Source organism: Vanacampus margaritifer, chromosome 4 (assembly GCF_051991255.1).
Source record: "Vanacampus margaritifer isolate UIUO_Vmar chromosome 4, RoL_Vmar_1.0, whole genome shotgun sequence".
NCBI classification, from domain to species: domain Eukaryota; kingdom Metazoa; phylum Chordata; class Actinopteri; order Syngnathiformes; family Syngnathidae; genus Vanacampus; species Vanacampus margaritifer.
This window is the reverse complement of record NC_135435.1, coordinates 31,520,330-31,535,035: the sequence shown is the minus strand read 5'-3', so window position 1 is coordinate 31,535,035 and position 14,706 is coordinate 31,520,330. Positions and strand designations below refer to the sequence as shown.

At 42.4% G+C, this 14,706-nt stretch overlaps 1 protein-coding gene across 3 annotated transcripts; it reads right to left on the bottom strand.

Annotated features, from left to right (window-relative positions):
- Positions 1–571: 571 nt before the first annotated feature.
- Positions 572–13,508, bottom strand: znf507 (zinc finger protein 507). 3 transcript variants are annotated; one of them, XM_077564734.1, is made up of 10 exons: positions 13,376–13,508; positions 10,804–11,364; positions 9,931–10,394; positions 9,171–9,527; positions 8,190–8,604; positions 7,519–7,639; positions 7,329–7,437; positions 5,217–5,321; positions 4,999–5,133; positions 572–2,845 (listed from the first exon to the last, which is right to left on the bottom strand). In XM_077564734.1, the coding sequence occupies exons 2-10, from the start codon at positions 11,359–11,361 to the stop codon at positions 2,512–2,514; spliced, it is 2,598 nt and encodes an 865-aa protein (XP_077420860.1). In that variant the 5' UTR covers positions 11,362–11,364; positions 13,376–13,508; the 3' UTR covers positions 572–2,511. The 3 variants fall into 3 exon arrangements, with proteins under 3 accessions (XP_077420860.1, XP_077420861.1, XP_077420862.1); XM_077564735.1 differs by having other exon boundaries at positions 9,180–9,527; XM_077564736.1 differs by having other exon boundaries at positions 10,816–11,364.
- Between the last annotated feature and the right edge of the window lie 1,198 nt (positions 13,509–14,706).

Genomic DNA, 14,706 nt, shown 5'->3' with positions numbered 1-14,706 from the left:
ACTGAAACAAATCATAGATCATATGCATTAGTTCATTAAAAACAGGAAAATAGGCCAATTTCAACTTTACTATTACTTTACTATACAAAATATTGATCAATTAAGCCGCTGACAACTCGAGTGGGCAAACTCCATTTTGGTCAATAAGTCACATGCATAAGTGATCAAAGATATAACGATTGCCTCTGCAGCCATGCGTTGTTTTTTGGTTCTTTTTTCTTTTTTTGTGAAGCACCTTGTGTTGCTTTTTAAGTATGAAAAGGTGCTCTAGAAATAAAGATTTGATTGGTTGATTGATAATGAACTGCTACAAGGAACACAAACCTGTATTTCTGCTTGAAACAAAAACATTTGAAACGCACAGCAAATGTGGCTGTGAAACTCGCAGCTTGCCGACTGCAGCATTAGTGCAACACAAACTCCCAATACCAAGATGGCGGCACCCCTGAAAGCAGGCTTCATATTGTCACTTTGAAGTCCGTATTCACACAATGGCAAGACAAATATTTCCAACATAAAACATGAGAAATAATGTTAATGTATGTATTGTTAAAATCAAATATTCACACAATGATGTTGCGACTTGACACATTTTATTGTCACCGGTGTTCGTGTTAGCGGGCACAGCAGTCTTTTTTTTTCTTTTTTCCTTTTTCTTTTTTTAAGCTAGAAAATCTTTTTAAAATAGTGAAGAAAAAGATTATATATAAAAATAGAAGTTACACGTTGGGGCAATATATATGCATACATATATAAAAAAAAAAATGAAGTTGACACTGTACATGTTCCTGCTTTTAGGCACCATTTCAGGAAAACAAAAAAATCAGACTGTTAAAATCCCTTTTTCCTCAAAAAAACGAAACTTTTTTTTTTAACTTATACAGGGAACAAATCCACTCAATAAAATAATCCACTTTTTCTTTTCAAAGTGTCGTGAAACAAACGTGCTTACAAACAAACGGATAAATACGTCTGAACTCCAGCTGTGATCGAGTTTCAACAATATTTTTTTAATTAAATAAAAATTAAATATGACAGTAGCTATTGAAAAAAACAATTTAAAAACCAGCATGTTTTTAAACGAGGTATCAACTTGGACCAGCGCTCCATCACGACACCGCTGGAAACAGATTTTGCGTCCTTATGGTTACCTCCGCCAAGGAAGTTACGTTTGAATTCTGAGAGAAAAAAAATCTCAGCGGGCATTCCCGCAGTTTATGGCAGGGATGGGCATTTGACTCGATTTTCTAAAAGTAAAGAAGAAAAAAGTGACAATTTGTTGATCTTTCAACAGCATACTAGATGCAAGTTAATCAAAAGCAATTCCCTCAATCAAATTCAATCAATTGAGCAATTTCAATTCAGCGATGTCTTTTCTTGAAAACAGAGGGGGGGAATGGAATCAACTTAGAATAAACTTTTATTTTAGTTAAACGGAGTTAGTCAAACTTTGTCTTTAAGAACTTTTTTTTTTAGATTGTTGGGTGAATAAAGCTGTACTTTTTTGAGAATTTGCATTTGAAAAAAGCACGTCGAAACTTTGACCTAGCTTAGCTTGCTAGCAACACATGGTTTGTTAGCAACACATAGCATGGATTGTTCCGCCCATCACTCGTTGACTCAACTATTTGTACCATGACGCGCTACAAAAAAAAGTTAGTTGTTTTGTAACTCAAAAGAAAAAAATGTGGTTTAATCTTTGTATCCAGATAAACTTGTCTTGCTGCACGTTGAAGCTTCTGCAGCTAGTTTAGCTCACTAGCCGCTAACAAAGAAAGACATTTGTTTTCAGCCCAATGCCAAGCAGAGATCTGTGCGAGTATAAACCGTTTGGCTATTGTGTGCAAAGAGTACGAGGAGGAACTTATTGGAACTACTGGACGCTATTGTCAGGAATCTTCAAGCTTGTTGTTCACATTTTACTTTAATTTACTTGATTCTACTGCCCATCCCAAATTCAGACATATTTGTAGTATGAAAAGTTAAGTCACTAAATTTTAAAGGAACACAAAATCAGTACAGAATTTCCGGATAAGATCGTCTCGTTGAAGCTTGTCCAGCTAGCTTAGCTCGCGAGCCGCTAACAGAGACGCGTTTGTCAACACGGTGCTAAACCTGTTGAACTTTTATGGAGCAAAAGAGGAGAATGAGCGACAACGTCAACTGCTGGATGCCATTTTCAAGAATTTGTCTTGTTTGGCAACTTTTAGATGACACTGCCTATCCTTAGATTACTCTGTAGCGCTTCCTATAATAATCTTAGATGAAATTACATTTAAATCAGAACATACATTTGTGCAGCTAAAAAAAGAAAAATGAACGTAATCCGAATTGTGCTTGGCTGGCCTTGGCGGTGGTAGACAGTCTACTGCGTACTATTGCTATAAAATGGAACCTTTTTGTAGTCGACAGGACTGTGGAGCTGGTTGACAGACGATTGACAGGATAAGCGCGAGCGACCATTGAGGTAAATGAGTATGTGAAATATTCAAGTCGTTCCTCATTTGGGCTTCACTGCGCTGCCTGCGTGTGTGCGTGCGCGTCCTTATTGTTGAGTATGATGCTGATGAGGTCACCCTCGTGCTCCTTCATGTGCTCCATCAGTCGTTCCTTACTGGTTGACTCCAGGCCGCAGATGCAGCAGCAGAAGAGCAGCACGCAGTACTCCACGCTGCCACCGCGCGGCTGCGCTGGTGAGCTCTGTTGTGGGGTCGGGGGCGAGGGGTCCGGGCTGGATTTGGGGAGCGCAGTGGGAGGTTCCAGAGGTGGTTCTGACAGGAACTTAGGGATGTCCTGCGAGGACGCCGTCAGAGTCTCCAGTCCTGTGGACGCCGTCGCAGGAGCTCTGAAAAAATACCCACAATTGGCCATTTTCTACAAATTTCTAACTTGGCTATTATCACTGAGAGAGGTGCCTAGTGCTGTCACTATCGAATATTTTTAGAATAGATTAACTCTTTCACTGCCACTGACGTTTAAAGACGTCAAGTAAAAACCTACGCTTCACTGCCAATGACGTCAAAAGACGTCATCCAATGATTTTTTTTTTTTTTGAAACGGGTAGAGGAAACCCTTCCGCATGTCTGGTGAAAGTTTCCAGCCTGTCTGTTGTGCCTAATGACTATTTTTGGCCCCTAGAGGGCAGCGATGACTCTCTTTTGACAAGATCGGGTGGGCGTCAGTAGAGGCGGAGCTAGAGTGTCGAGCAGGAGATGAGAATGGAAGACAAAGGAAAAATGGCGGCCGGTCGCGAGGAGCTCACGCCCGAGACGTTTTTTTTTCAAAGACCAAAAGCATCGCTAAAAGAGCACATTGTTGATGACGATGATCATCATCGATGATGAAGATGATGGTGACTCCGTGGTTGGAAAGCATTGACGTGGCAGTAGAAGACGTTAGATGGAGCTAGATGGAGGAGGGAACGGGCAATGGCGAGCGTTTGCAAGCAGCTCTACACTTACAAGACGAAAGGCATCGACCAACGCTAAAAGAGTACATTGATGACGATGATGATGAAGGTGAATCCGAGCTTGACGGCGAAATTGGAACCGCTGAGGCGGCGGCTATGACGGTGTCGTAACGCGGAACGCAACCGAGCACGCACAGGCGGACGTTCGATCGGACGACGGAGAGTGCCCCGAGTCCAATGCATATTCATCGGAGGAAGTGTGTACAGTCTGCTACTTGCTTTTTATTCCCCGGAAAAAAAGGCCGTCAATAAAATGTAACGTTTGCACGCAAAACGGACCAATGTGAAAGTGAAAGTAAACTGTTGTGCGAGTCCTGGCGTCTCCTTGCACGCAGGAGAGCGTTACAAAAGGAAAAACTGTATTTGAAACATCCACATAATTGTAAGTAGTACCACAGTTGCACACATTTGTAAATAGTTTGCGAAATTGTTTTGTCAAATTGTTACACTGTTGAATGGAAATAAACGTATTTTGCAATCAAAAAACACTTTTTCATTGTTGGTGAAAGCGTTTTACAGAAGTAAAGCACTATTTAGGTGTTTGTGGCATCATTCATGGACAAAAAGAAGTGTACAATTCACTAGAGTGCATGAAATAACATCGTTTCACAAAAAGCTCTTTTTCTCCGTTTTTTGTTTCAAAAGAGAGAATTTCGGTGAAAGTAACCATTTTCTATTGTTGATTACTGAAGAACGGAATAAGGTAGAAACAAACTTTTTTTTCTGATGAAAGCTGAGAGTCCAATCTTTCATTTGGTAGTATGTGTGTTTCCATAGTCCAAACACAACATTTTCTGTGGACCTTGAAAGATCACTCAAAATGCTTAAATCGGCTGGCACTGGCGACAACCCGTTTTTGAAAACGTCTGGCAGTGAAAGAGTTAATCTGATTATTCAATTGATTAATATACTAATCGGATTCATTTTAATTTTGCATTTAAGTGTATTTCAAAAACATTTCCCCCACTGACTACTGTTTATTAACTTATTCACTCCCAGACATTTTCACTGAAGCAACCCCCTTCGCTCCCGGCTATTTTTTGGGATTTTGACTGATTTTGCAAGGCCCACAAAATATTGTGTTCTATTGCTCTAAAAACATGGAACCTACCACAATAGAGATTAGAGTCTCTGCTTTCTATCCATTTCTGTTTTGCAGCAATTAGCATTAGAATATAGCAAAGTTTCATCATTATAATAGTCACATTCCTGTTGAAAACACTGTCAAAAAGAGCTTTTTGCAACATGGCCCTGGTTGATCTCGTACTCTGCTGCCACCTGCTGGCCGTTTTTGTAATAACTACCATTGCGTCAAGTGTTTTCTTCAGTTCAGAGGCTGCATCAAAGCTCTAGCATAAAAAATAAATGAATACGTTTTTGGGACCACGGTAATATTTAAAATAGAAAGTATTTATACGTTTTTGGGAGCAAATGAGTTAACAGTAGTCAATTAATTTGACAATCGATTAATCAATCAATTTTGACAGCTCTGGTGCCATGACATTTTTCATTCTGGGGCACTCACTTACCGGCTGCTTTGAGAGATGGCCTCGTTGATGGCCTTGTTGACCTGCTCGTAGTTGTAGTTCTGGTCTCCGGCGTGCTTCCACATGTGCGACTTGAGGGATGGCGGGTGGCTGCACACGTAGCCGCAAAGCGAGCACCTGACCACCGGCAAAAGTTGTGGTTGATTTGCTCGCCTGAGTCTGAGATTTCCAAGAGTTTGGTTGCAGGTCTTGCCACTCACCTGTACTGCTCGAGGAGCTGCACGCCCTGGTGCTCCTGAGGGTGTTTCCTCATGTGACTCTTCAAGCTGTTCATGTTGGTGGTGGCAAAGTCACAGTTGCAGCACCTGCCGCACACCACAAACCGAGTCAAATACCACGTCACATATGCCGACTTCATACATGTCTTTAAACGCACCACTTGACATCCACGTCAGCCAGACCTACAGCACTGCCGCTTTGACCAAGCGTGGCACTTGAAACGTACAATGACTATTAAAAGTACAGCTTAAAATGTGCTGTAGTAGACTTTTTACAGAAACTGATGTTATTCAAAGCACCGCTTTACATTGATGTGCTTTTTTTCAAAGTACTGTTGGCAGCAACACAGCAAGAACAGCAGTGATAATAAGCACATGCTTTTGTATTCTCAGGATGCAACCAACAATTTGCTTTTCATCATGATTCCTCTGTCAAATATTTTGTTGATTAGTCAGATAATGTTTGAACTTCCACCCCTTTATTCAAAAATGGGACGTTGACAGTGCAGAAAATGCACAAAACGATTCAGTTCCTGGTTTAGTTCGTAAAATGTCAAAACTGTTGATTGCATTTCAAAGTAACCGCGGATGCTCATTAATGGGGGGTTTTCAGTCTGTTTTCATGAAATGTGAGAACATTTATTAAGAAGCTGAAATTTAGGATTTTGACCATTTTGAATTAAACAAGGTCTCTAAATGAATGAGAAGAAAGTATTTTTTGTCAGAAGTTGCAGAACTGTTCTATATTTTGTGAGAAAAATGAGTACATCATTTTTTTAAGTAACAGTTTTGCTGGGCAAAGTCATAAGATTGCAAAAATAAATTGACTTTTTCTTAACATAAAATTCAAAGAACAAAGTATTTTGTCACCCAAACGTTTTTTGGGGGTGTATTTGTTCCCTATTCAGTATTCCACCTTTTTACTTGTGCTAAATTGTTATTTATGTATTTATTAAATCCATTCCTCCAATATTGCTATGAGTCAGTCAAACAGCGTTTTGAAATTGCTGCCAAATAACCCAGAGCACACAAGTCCCTGAAAGGAAGGTCCAGAGTCCACCTGCACAGTACACAAAGTGTGTCTAAAAACGTTTTTCTCCTACTCTTGAACCACTCCAAATTCTTAATGTGTCCAATTCCACTTTCTCACGCTTTGATGCAGGATAAACAAACCTTTTACAGACACAAACAGCCCAAAGAAAATGCAACCTTGGTTCTGCTTTGTTTGTACTAAAGTGCCAACATTTGAACCTTCCTGCAACAAAGGCAGAAAGAAAAAGAGATTCCAGTGCTTTGCTGCTCCCTAGTGGACAGACGTAGAACAGCATGGGTGCTCAGAGAAGAAGCTCAACATCCTTCCTTCAGTTACCTACGTCCCAGATGTCAAACTCCGGGTCCTGCATATTTTAAATATTTACCCTCTTCCAACACACCTGATTCAAATGATCAGGATTGTTATCAGGCTTCTGCAGAGATTGGTGAACTGATCATTAGACATCCTCAATCAGACACGCATTTAAATAACTGGGGTCCCAAAACCGAACTCCGTATTGTTTACTTTTATATATTGAATTTATCAGTTTGTGCCTCCCACGTGTTAAAATAAAAACACAGAATGATGTACATAAGCCATATTAAACCTTCAACAATGTGAACAAAAGTATTGAGACCCGACAGGCTGACAGACAGGCTGATGTACGTCCGTGCTTCTATTTTGACATTACACTAAGTCAGGGGTGGGCAAACTTGGTCCTCGAGTGCCAGAGTCGTGCAGGTTTTGGAAGTTTCTCTCTTCTAACACGATCTGATTCCAATCAACAGGATTGCTATTTGAAAGCGCTATATAAATAAAGATGACTTGACTTATGCAGAGCTTGCTGATGAGCTGATCATATACCAACTGTGTTGGAGAAGGGAAACCATCACTCAAGGACCGAGTTTGCCCACCACTGAATTAAGTGACCAATTTATAATCACAAAATCAAACAAAGAGACTTAATTGGAGTTGAGAACTTCAGTTGACATAAATATACATATACTGTATATAAACACATTTTTAAAAGATCATTTTTGCAGTAAAACCCTTGGCCTCACCGGTACGGTTTGTCCGAGTTGTGAATGCGTCTGTGGTTCCTGACGCCGACATACGTGGCACTCGTGTAGTTGCAGACGTCGCACTGAAACGTCTTCTGAAAGCCACATTCTGGAAAAGACAAGACCGTCATCATACGCAAGTCCATGCCAGTTCTACAGATCCGACTGACTCCGGATCAGACTCTCTCACCTTCGTCCGCGTCACGTTCTGCGTCCTCCGTTGCGGCGGTCGTTTCGTCCAAGTCCGCGAGCGCCGACGCGTCCACGTCGACAAAGCTGTGATGCTCCCGCTCGTGACTTCTCAACTGATTCTGAAGCACCAAATACAAACAGGAAGATGTCACACGTTGTTTTATTTACATCATCACCAGGAAGTTAAAACAATCATAATCCGGGGAGAATAAGTGGTATTTTTAAAGATGAATAATTCTGTGAAAAATAATCAATCTTATGAAAATAAATGTTTATCTTTGAGAGGGAAAAGGTGTAAAAATATGAGAATAAAGTCCTTCATTGAGTTATATTTTTAAGGATTACCCCCCACACACATACGACAGCGTATTAGGGCCACGTATAAATATAGATTTTTAAAAGTTTTTTTCTCTGAATATTGCCCCCACCCTCTAAAAAATATATATTTATACATGGCCCTAATACGCCGTCGTACACACACACTTTTACAAGAGACATATTTTAAAAAAATTCACTTTTTTTTTTTTTAAAGATTCAAACAGAGTAATTTGTTTGCAGTGCCTGGTGCTCAGGCCCTAATAAAATATCAGCACTTGCAACACAAGGTGTGATAGAATCTCATATAATCATCTTGTAGGTGAGTTTTGAATTTGCGTGCGCGCTTCTGACCTTGTAGTGGAAAGCGTGCGCGCACGTCTTGCATTGGTACATCCTGTTCTTGCAGTGGTGGATCATGTGCGTCTCCAGGTCGCTGCTGTCGGCGGCGATGTGCTCGCAGATGGGACACTGGTACGGCTGCCTCTGGCGATGCACGCGCAGGTGCTGCTTGATGTAGCCCTTGTTGCCGCTGCTGTAGTGACACAAGCGGCAGCGGTACGGCCGTTCGCTGCCGGCCACGTAGTCCACCAGACCCCCGTCGGGAGACGCCCCCGGGCACTCCGGGGCGGCGTTGACGTTGTCCTGCAGCTCCTTGAGGATGTCCTCGTCTGAGGCGTTCTGGTCCGAACGCTCACGAAGACGTTCGATGACGGTGAGCAGAGACGAGCTGATGCCGGCGTTGGCGGCAGCGGGGCTTTCGGGGTTCCTACATATTCAAAAAAAAAAAAAAAGGGGCTCATTTTTCTGCTTCCACGTTGGGTTATATAAAAGCTACAAAGAATGTTTGCATCAACTCTCAGATTTTCTTTAGTTGGCTAGTATTTAGTATTAAGTTGCGCAATTTCCAGGGTTTTTCCTGGCTCAAAGTAGGATCATTCATACAGGTGCATGACTACTACTTTTTCAGTAGAATATTTACTGGGATTTTATTGATCTTTAAAGCTGCAGTGCCTAACGTCGAAGTCATTTTCATCCAAATTTAACATACTGCAATAACTGTCCCACAGTAATTTTTGTGACATTATTTTTTTTAAAAATATACAGAAATTCAGACCAATTGTTCTGCATAGGCTGTCAACTGTGCAAAGCTGATAATTCTCAGTCAAATAATTATTCTTAGTACAAGACTACTTCATCGTGCCGCCCAAATTTATTGCACATTTTCTCCATAGTCGATCAAAACACATTTGTCAAATGAAGCCTGAAAGCAAAAGCATGAATTCATCAATGCAACTTGACTCTTGTTAAAATACGAAAAATCGAATTCCATACTTTGCATACTTGCATAGGAACCCGGCGCCCTCATCCACATCTTGGTGACGCTCCGCCACGAACGCCGCCTGCGGTTTGAGCTCGGGGGTCCTCATGGGCATGGCGACCAGGACTTCCGCGGCCAGCGAGTGAAGACGAAGCGATTCCGAGTGCGTCCTCTTGCGTCCGGCCGGTGGGACGTTCTCGTCTCGAGGGGATTCGTCGCCTCGTGCGCGCTCCTCCTCTTTGACGTCCAAAAAGCTTTGGCCAGAGTCCGCTTCAGGGTCGAGCAGCAATGGCGTGGCGGCCATGACGGCGTCCTCGGCGGAGGGCAGGCGCTCCACGATGACATTGATGTGTCCCGAGCTGTTGGGGTCACTGTTGACGACACGATACCAAAGAATAGAATCAGTGGCAGGATGTGCAATTAGCACCTGCCATGTTGTTCCTGAAATTCAGAAATTCCAGCCATATGAGGCCATCATAAGTATGACTCTGTAGCCTTCGCGAGGCCGGTATCAGTCCAATACAAAACCTGGTATCGATACTGGCACATCTCTACTTTGAAGACAATAAAAATGTGATTGCAGCTGCTACAAAAGTGTGCTCGTTGTGTTTGTGTGTTACTGTTCATCATTCAACTAACAGCTGAAAAGTGTATTACAGTACTGTAACAGTGAAATAGTGAGGGAACACTGCAGATGAATTATGAACTAATTGCAAATTGACATATATGCGTGGTTTACTGTAATTCCAAGGGAGATGATGGTCAGCGTGTTACCTGTTGATGATCTTCTGAGCCGACGTCAGCAGGCTGTCGGGCACAGATGGCGTCTCCGCCTCCACCTCCGTCTCCGTGGTGACGTGCACCTCCATCTCAGATTCCTCGGGGCACAGATCCCTGATGGCGAACTCGCCTTGTTCCTCTTTGCCGACAGGGGGCGGACTTGATTTGCCGTCTGGAAGCGGCACGCACATTTTGAAGGCGGTGGAAACGGTCTGGGACTCCGCCTCCTGGCTGGTGGGCGTCGCTACTACTGAGGTAGCTTCCTCCTCCTCATCCTTCTCTTCTTCGAAAACGGGGTAGGAGCAGTCGAGGAGCCCGGCGTGCTTCCAGGCGTGTGTCTTGAGCATACGCTGTTGGCTGCACACGTAGCTGCAGATCAGGCAGCGGTACAGGCCGTACTCCTCGTAAATGTACCACTTCTTTTTCTTCTGCTGCTGATGCTCGCCGTCGCCCTCACACTATCAAGCAGGGGAAACATTAATATGTGGTGGAACAATTGAGTTACTAAAAACGAGACTGGGCTAACTCCAATTTGGTTATTTTGCACGAGAGGGACTTCGAGGGATACTTGACTCATGTAGCCACTTTCATCAAACAGAAGATAGTATTTTATTTAGAATTAATGTGATATTGTCATTTTTCATGTACAATTAATACCTTTAAAAAAACATCTTTTCACTTGCTGTTTGTTAGCTGAAGACATCGGACGTGCTCAGGAAACAGGTCACGACCAATCAGGGCTTCATTTGCTAACGTCACATGACCAAAGGCAGAAAACAGGTGAGCCGTGATTGGTCGTGAGCCGTTTCCTCAACCAGAACTAATGAAATCATCAGCGTTACCATGACGTAAAAACTTATGGTATACCTCCGAGCCCACCTGGTCGGCGTCACTCCTGGGTCCGTCTGGGCCCTCTTTGGCTTCCGCGCTGTTGTCCAGGTGCATCCTGACGTGCTCTTCCAGCTGCGCTTGGTCTCGAGAGCTGAAGCAGCACTCTGAGCACATGAGGATGAGGTCCTGGTTGTGTTCGTTGTGCTGTTTCAGGTGCTCCTTGAGCAGCGGCAGCGTGGGTGACAGGTATGGGCACAGGCTGCATTGGTAGCACGTCACCGCACGCTTGAGCTCGCCACCGTTGTTGTTGTTGTTGAGGTCGCCATCCAAACGCTCCACACTCAGCTTTTTGTAAGGAGAGCCTCCCTCTGCTCTAAGCTGGACTCGTTTGTGTCCCGTCACGGTGCAGCGGCGCTGGGGTCGCTTCTCCACGATTTTAGTCAACTTCTCGATGACCTGGATGAGAGAGTCGGTGTCTGGTGTGCACTTAGGGGCGTCCGCAAGGTGCTGCTGCTCATGGGGCTCGGACGAAGGTGCAGATGGGGAAGTGGCAGAGGCAGCGATGAGCAGGGCGACACTGTTGATGTCTTCCATGACCTGACACGAGACACGTGAAATGTTAGCACTTCCTGGAATACACAAATTCAACTATTTCATAATGAATTTTCTCTCATATCAAGTGGCAACTCTTTCTTTTACAAATGCAAATGGTAAATGGACTGCGCGTATAAAGTATGGAGGACCAAAACGAAAAATAAGTAAATGACTAAATAAATACATAAGTGAATAAAAGTTTTTTAAAAAACGGGAAAAAAAACAAACATAATTCTCACATTTAATTATTTCATGCAGCAGACGCTCCGTCAGGTCGAAATGTAATTCGGTCCTAAGCATGTCTTGGGTTGGGCTCCACTGTTGCAAATTGATTATTGATTGATATTTAATTCTATTTACAAATATATTTTTGTATTTATTTTTATTTTTGGAGTCTTTTTTTTTTTACTTGGATTTATTTATTTAGGGATATATTGTTGTTTTTATTTCCATTTATATTTATTTTTTGTATTTAATTTTTGAATTATTGTTTTTTATATTCGTTTTTATTTTCACCTTTATTGATGTACTTATTTATTTATTTTAAATTTTGGCAGTTTTGGCCCTCCATAATAAGGCACTTTCTACACCAAAATATGGTGCTCAAAGCTGTTCAAACCAGTAGACGGCTGCCGCCATGCAAGTCGCTGCCAGGTTCTCACTGGGACCAAACGAGGGTTCAGTGTCTTGCTCAAGGGCACTTCAACATGGTCACCAGGGGTGAGGATCGATTCCACAACCTTTGTGTTGGGAGACGACCACTCTACCACTGAGCCATGCAATTTAGGGTTGTCACCTTGATTATGAGGGCGAGTAATGACAACACGTTGGAAGTTGAAGTTTACACAACTCACACTCAATCAGTGTTGTGTAAACAGAATGTGTTGCTGTAGTTAGTCGAAAATGTGAATTGTGCTCATGAGAAGAGATGACGCCGTTCATGGAGTCAATGACAAATGTCAAAAGCCACTCGAGCCAACTCGAACAATGCGGTGAAAATCTGTGAATAAATTGTTTTGCCATCAAAAAGGTATTTGTCATTATCTTCTAGTTTTATAAGTTGATGTGTCACACGAGCAAATAATAGCTTCAACTAAAAACTTGTTTTTCGTTTTTGGACAAATTTTAAAAACTAGTTTCATTTATAGAACATCATACCATGTTTATACAACATAATTGCTTTGTGTTCAACAAAACAGGCCCAGATTTCAAACCAAGCAATAAGCACATTTATAAGTCAGTAAATAATGATTTCATTTTCATACTTGTGCTATTTTGGTTTGGTGCTGTGAATTGTGTCAATGTCAAATCTGTGGCTGGGATAACACTTTTTTCCCCCACAGCTCTATTGATCTTGCAAAGTGAGGAGTGGTAGTTTGTGATAACGAATACAAGCTAGATAAGGAGACGCGGTGGGTCGCATACACGTGCTTTTGTTGACGTCGCCATTTGAAGGGGAAATGAGCACAAGTCTCCTTCCTTTCATCTTTCCCCAATCCGTCACTTTCTCACTACTGATCGCCTTCCTCTTTCTTCACCACTTCTGCTATGCGGTATGACTCACGCGTGTGGAATCCACACTGGTCATTCTAATATTTCTAGCATGAAAGTTGTGCGTGTTGGGAAGGGCTTTAAGGTTCAATTCGGGGGCTTCTTTCTTTTAGTGGACGCGAGGCCCGGGCAGCCTCCAGTGAGCACCTGTTCGGGCACATCTAAAAATATGTCACTCCTTCGTTTCCATTTGTGGAATTCATGTTAAAACACACCCAAACATCGAGTAATCCAAAAGGCCGAGACGTCTGTGGTGGTGTTAAGTGGCTGGACGGCGTGTTAGTGCCACAAAACAAGCGACAATGGTGAAATGTGAAGTTAGGGCACGCTAGCGTCAGTTAGCTAGGAGGCTAACACAGCACACAAGCGTGTAAAAACCCGCCGGAAAAGCACGACTTTTTATCTCCGGTTAATGTGTAACCAAAACATTACTAAACTCACACTTGTAAATTAAATTACTCACCGAGTCGCCGCGCTCTTTGTTGTCCAAACATGCAAGTGCTCACGTTTTATTGTAGTTTTATTCCCCTGTCATGAAAAGAAGAGAGGGGAAAAAAGTGGCCTCTGTTGCCCACATTGCAAAATGGCGAGGATGGAGCTTGGGTCACGTGACCTGGAGTCTGGCGTCAGGTGACTATAAAGCGGCCTGGTGATTGGACTAGCAGTGGTGTCTTAGAGTAAGTTTGTATAATACAAAGGTCTCTTTTCAACGCAATTGAACGGAGCAAATATACTGTATTTAATTATAGCAATGATATATCCACTACTGTTAATAATCATAATAAACAACTATAAAATTAATACATTATTATTATTATTAATAATAATAATAATAGGCTACATAAATTGTGAACATAAATTATGATCGAATTAAAGTAATAAACATTTTGTGTGAATGCAACTCTAGTAATGTTGGAAGCTATTTGCTTTGGAATTAGTGCAGACGCTGTGCTACGGTTGAACGCTTCACTTCTAGGATTTCATTGAAACACAAATTCTTTGTCCAATCATTCACACATAAATTAAGTCCATTCACTCATGATGATGTAAGCATACGAGCATCCAATTAAATGAGTAAATGCAATTCTGGTCATGTTAACTGAAAAAAGCAATTGTCCATTCACTCATATCAAGTAAATATGTGAATCCAATATTATGATCCAAACACCTATCTGTCACATACACATTTAGGCACGGTGAAGTCCAAGCAGAAGTGCATTAAGTATGTTTATAAGAGTTCCAAGCAGACCCCCAATTGTGAATGATGTAAAGTTGGCCAGGGTTATCACAGATCGCCGTCATCAAGACGACACTTGGAATCCCCCCATTGTTTTGTGCTCATAACCCCCCACTTGGTCCATTCACATACTGTATAATCAGTCAGCCTGTTAGTCGTGTTTTTCCTCCCCGACGTCCGCACATAATGTAAATCCTTCTGTTTGTCTTTCATCTCCATCAGCCGGCCGGAGGCTATGAGCAGTCGCTCATCAGCGTCGCTCATCTAGACGCCGACCTCAACGTACCCCGGTGGGCGCTCGGCGTCCAATCCCAGCTGACGGCTCATAAAGTTCCCGTGGCGCATTAGGGCCGACCGGGCCCCCAGGCTAAGAAAAAGATGGTGGCCGAAAGCAGCTTATTTCTGTTGCCGTATTAAAGTCATATGTCAGTGCAGCCTAACAGGTCACACTGACATGCTGGCTTCAGTCCAGCTGGGATAAAAAAAAAATAAATAAATAAAAGATGAAGAAAGAAGCAAAAACAAAAGTAGACAAAAAAATGACTTTTTCTTACATG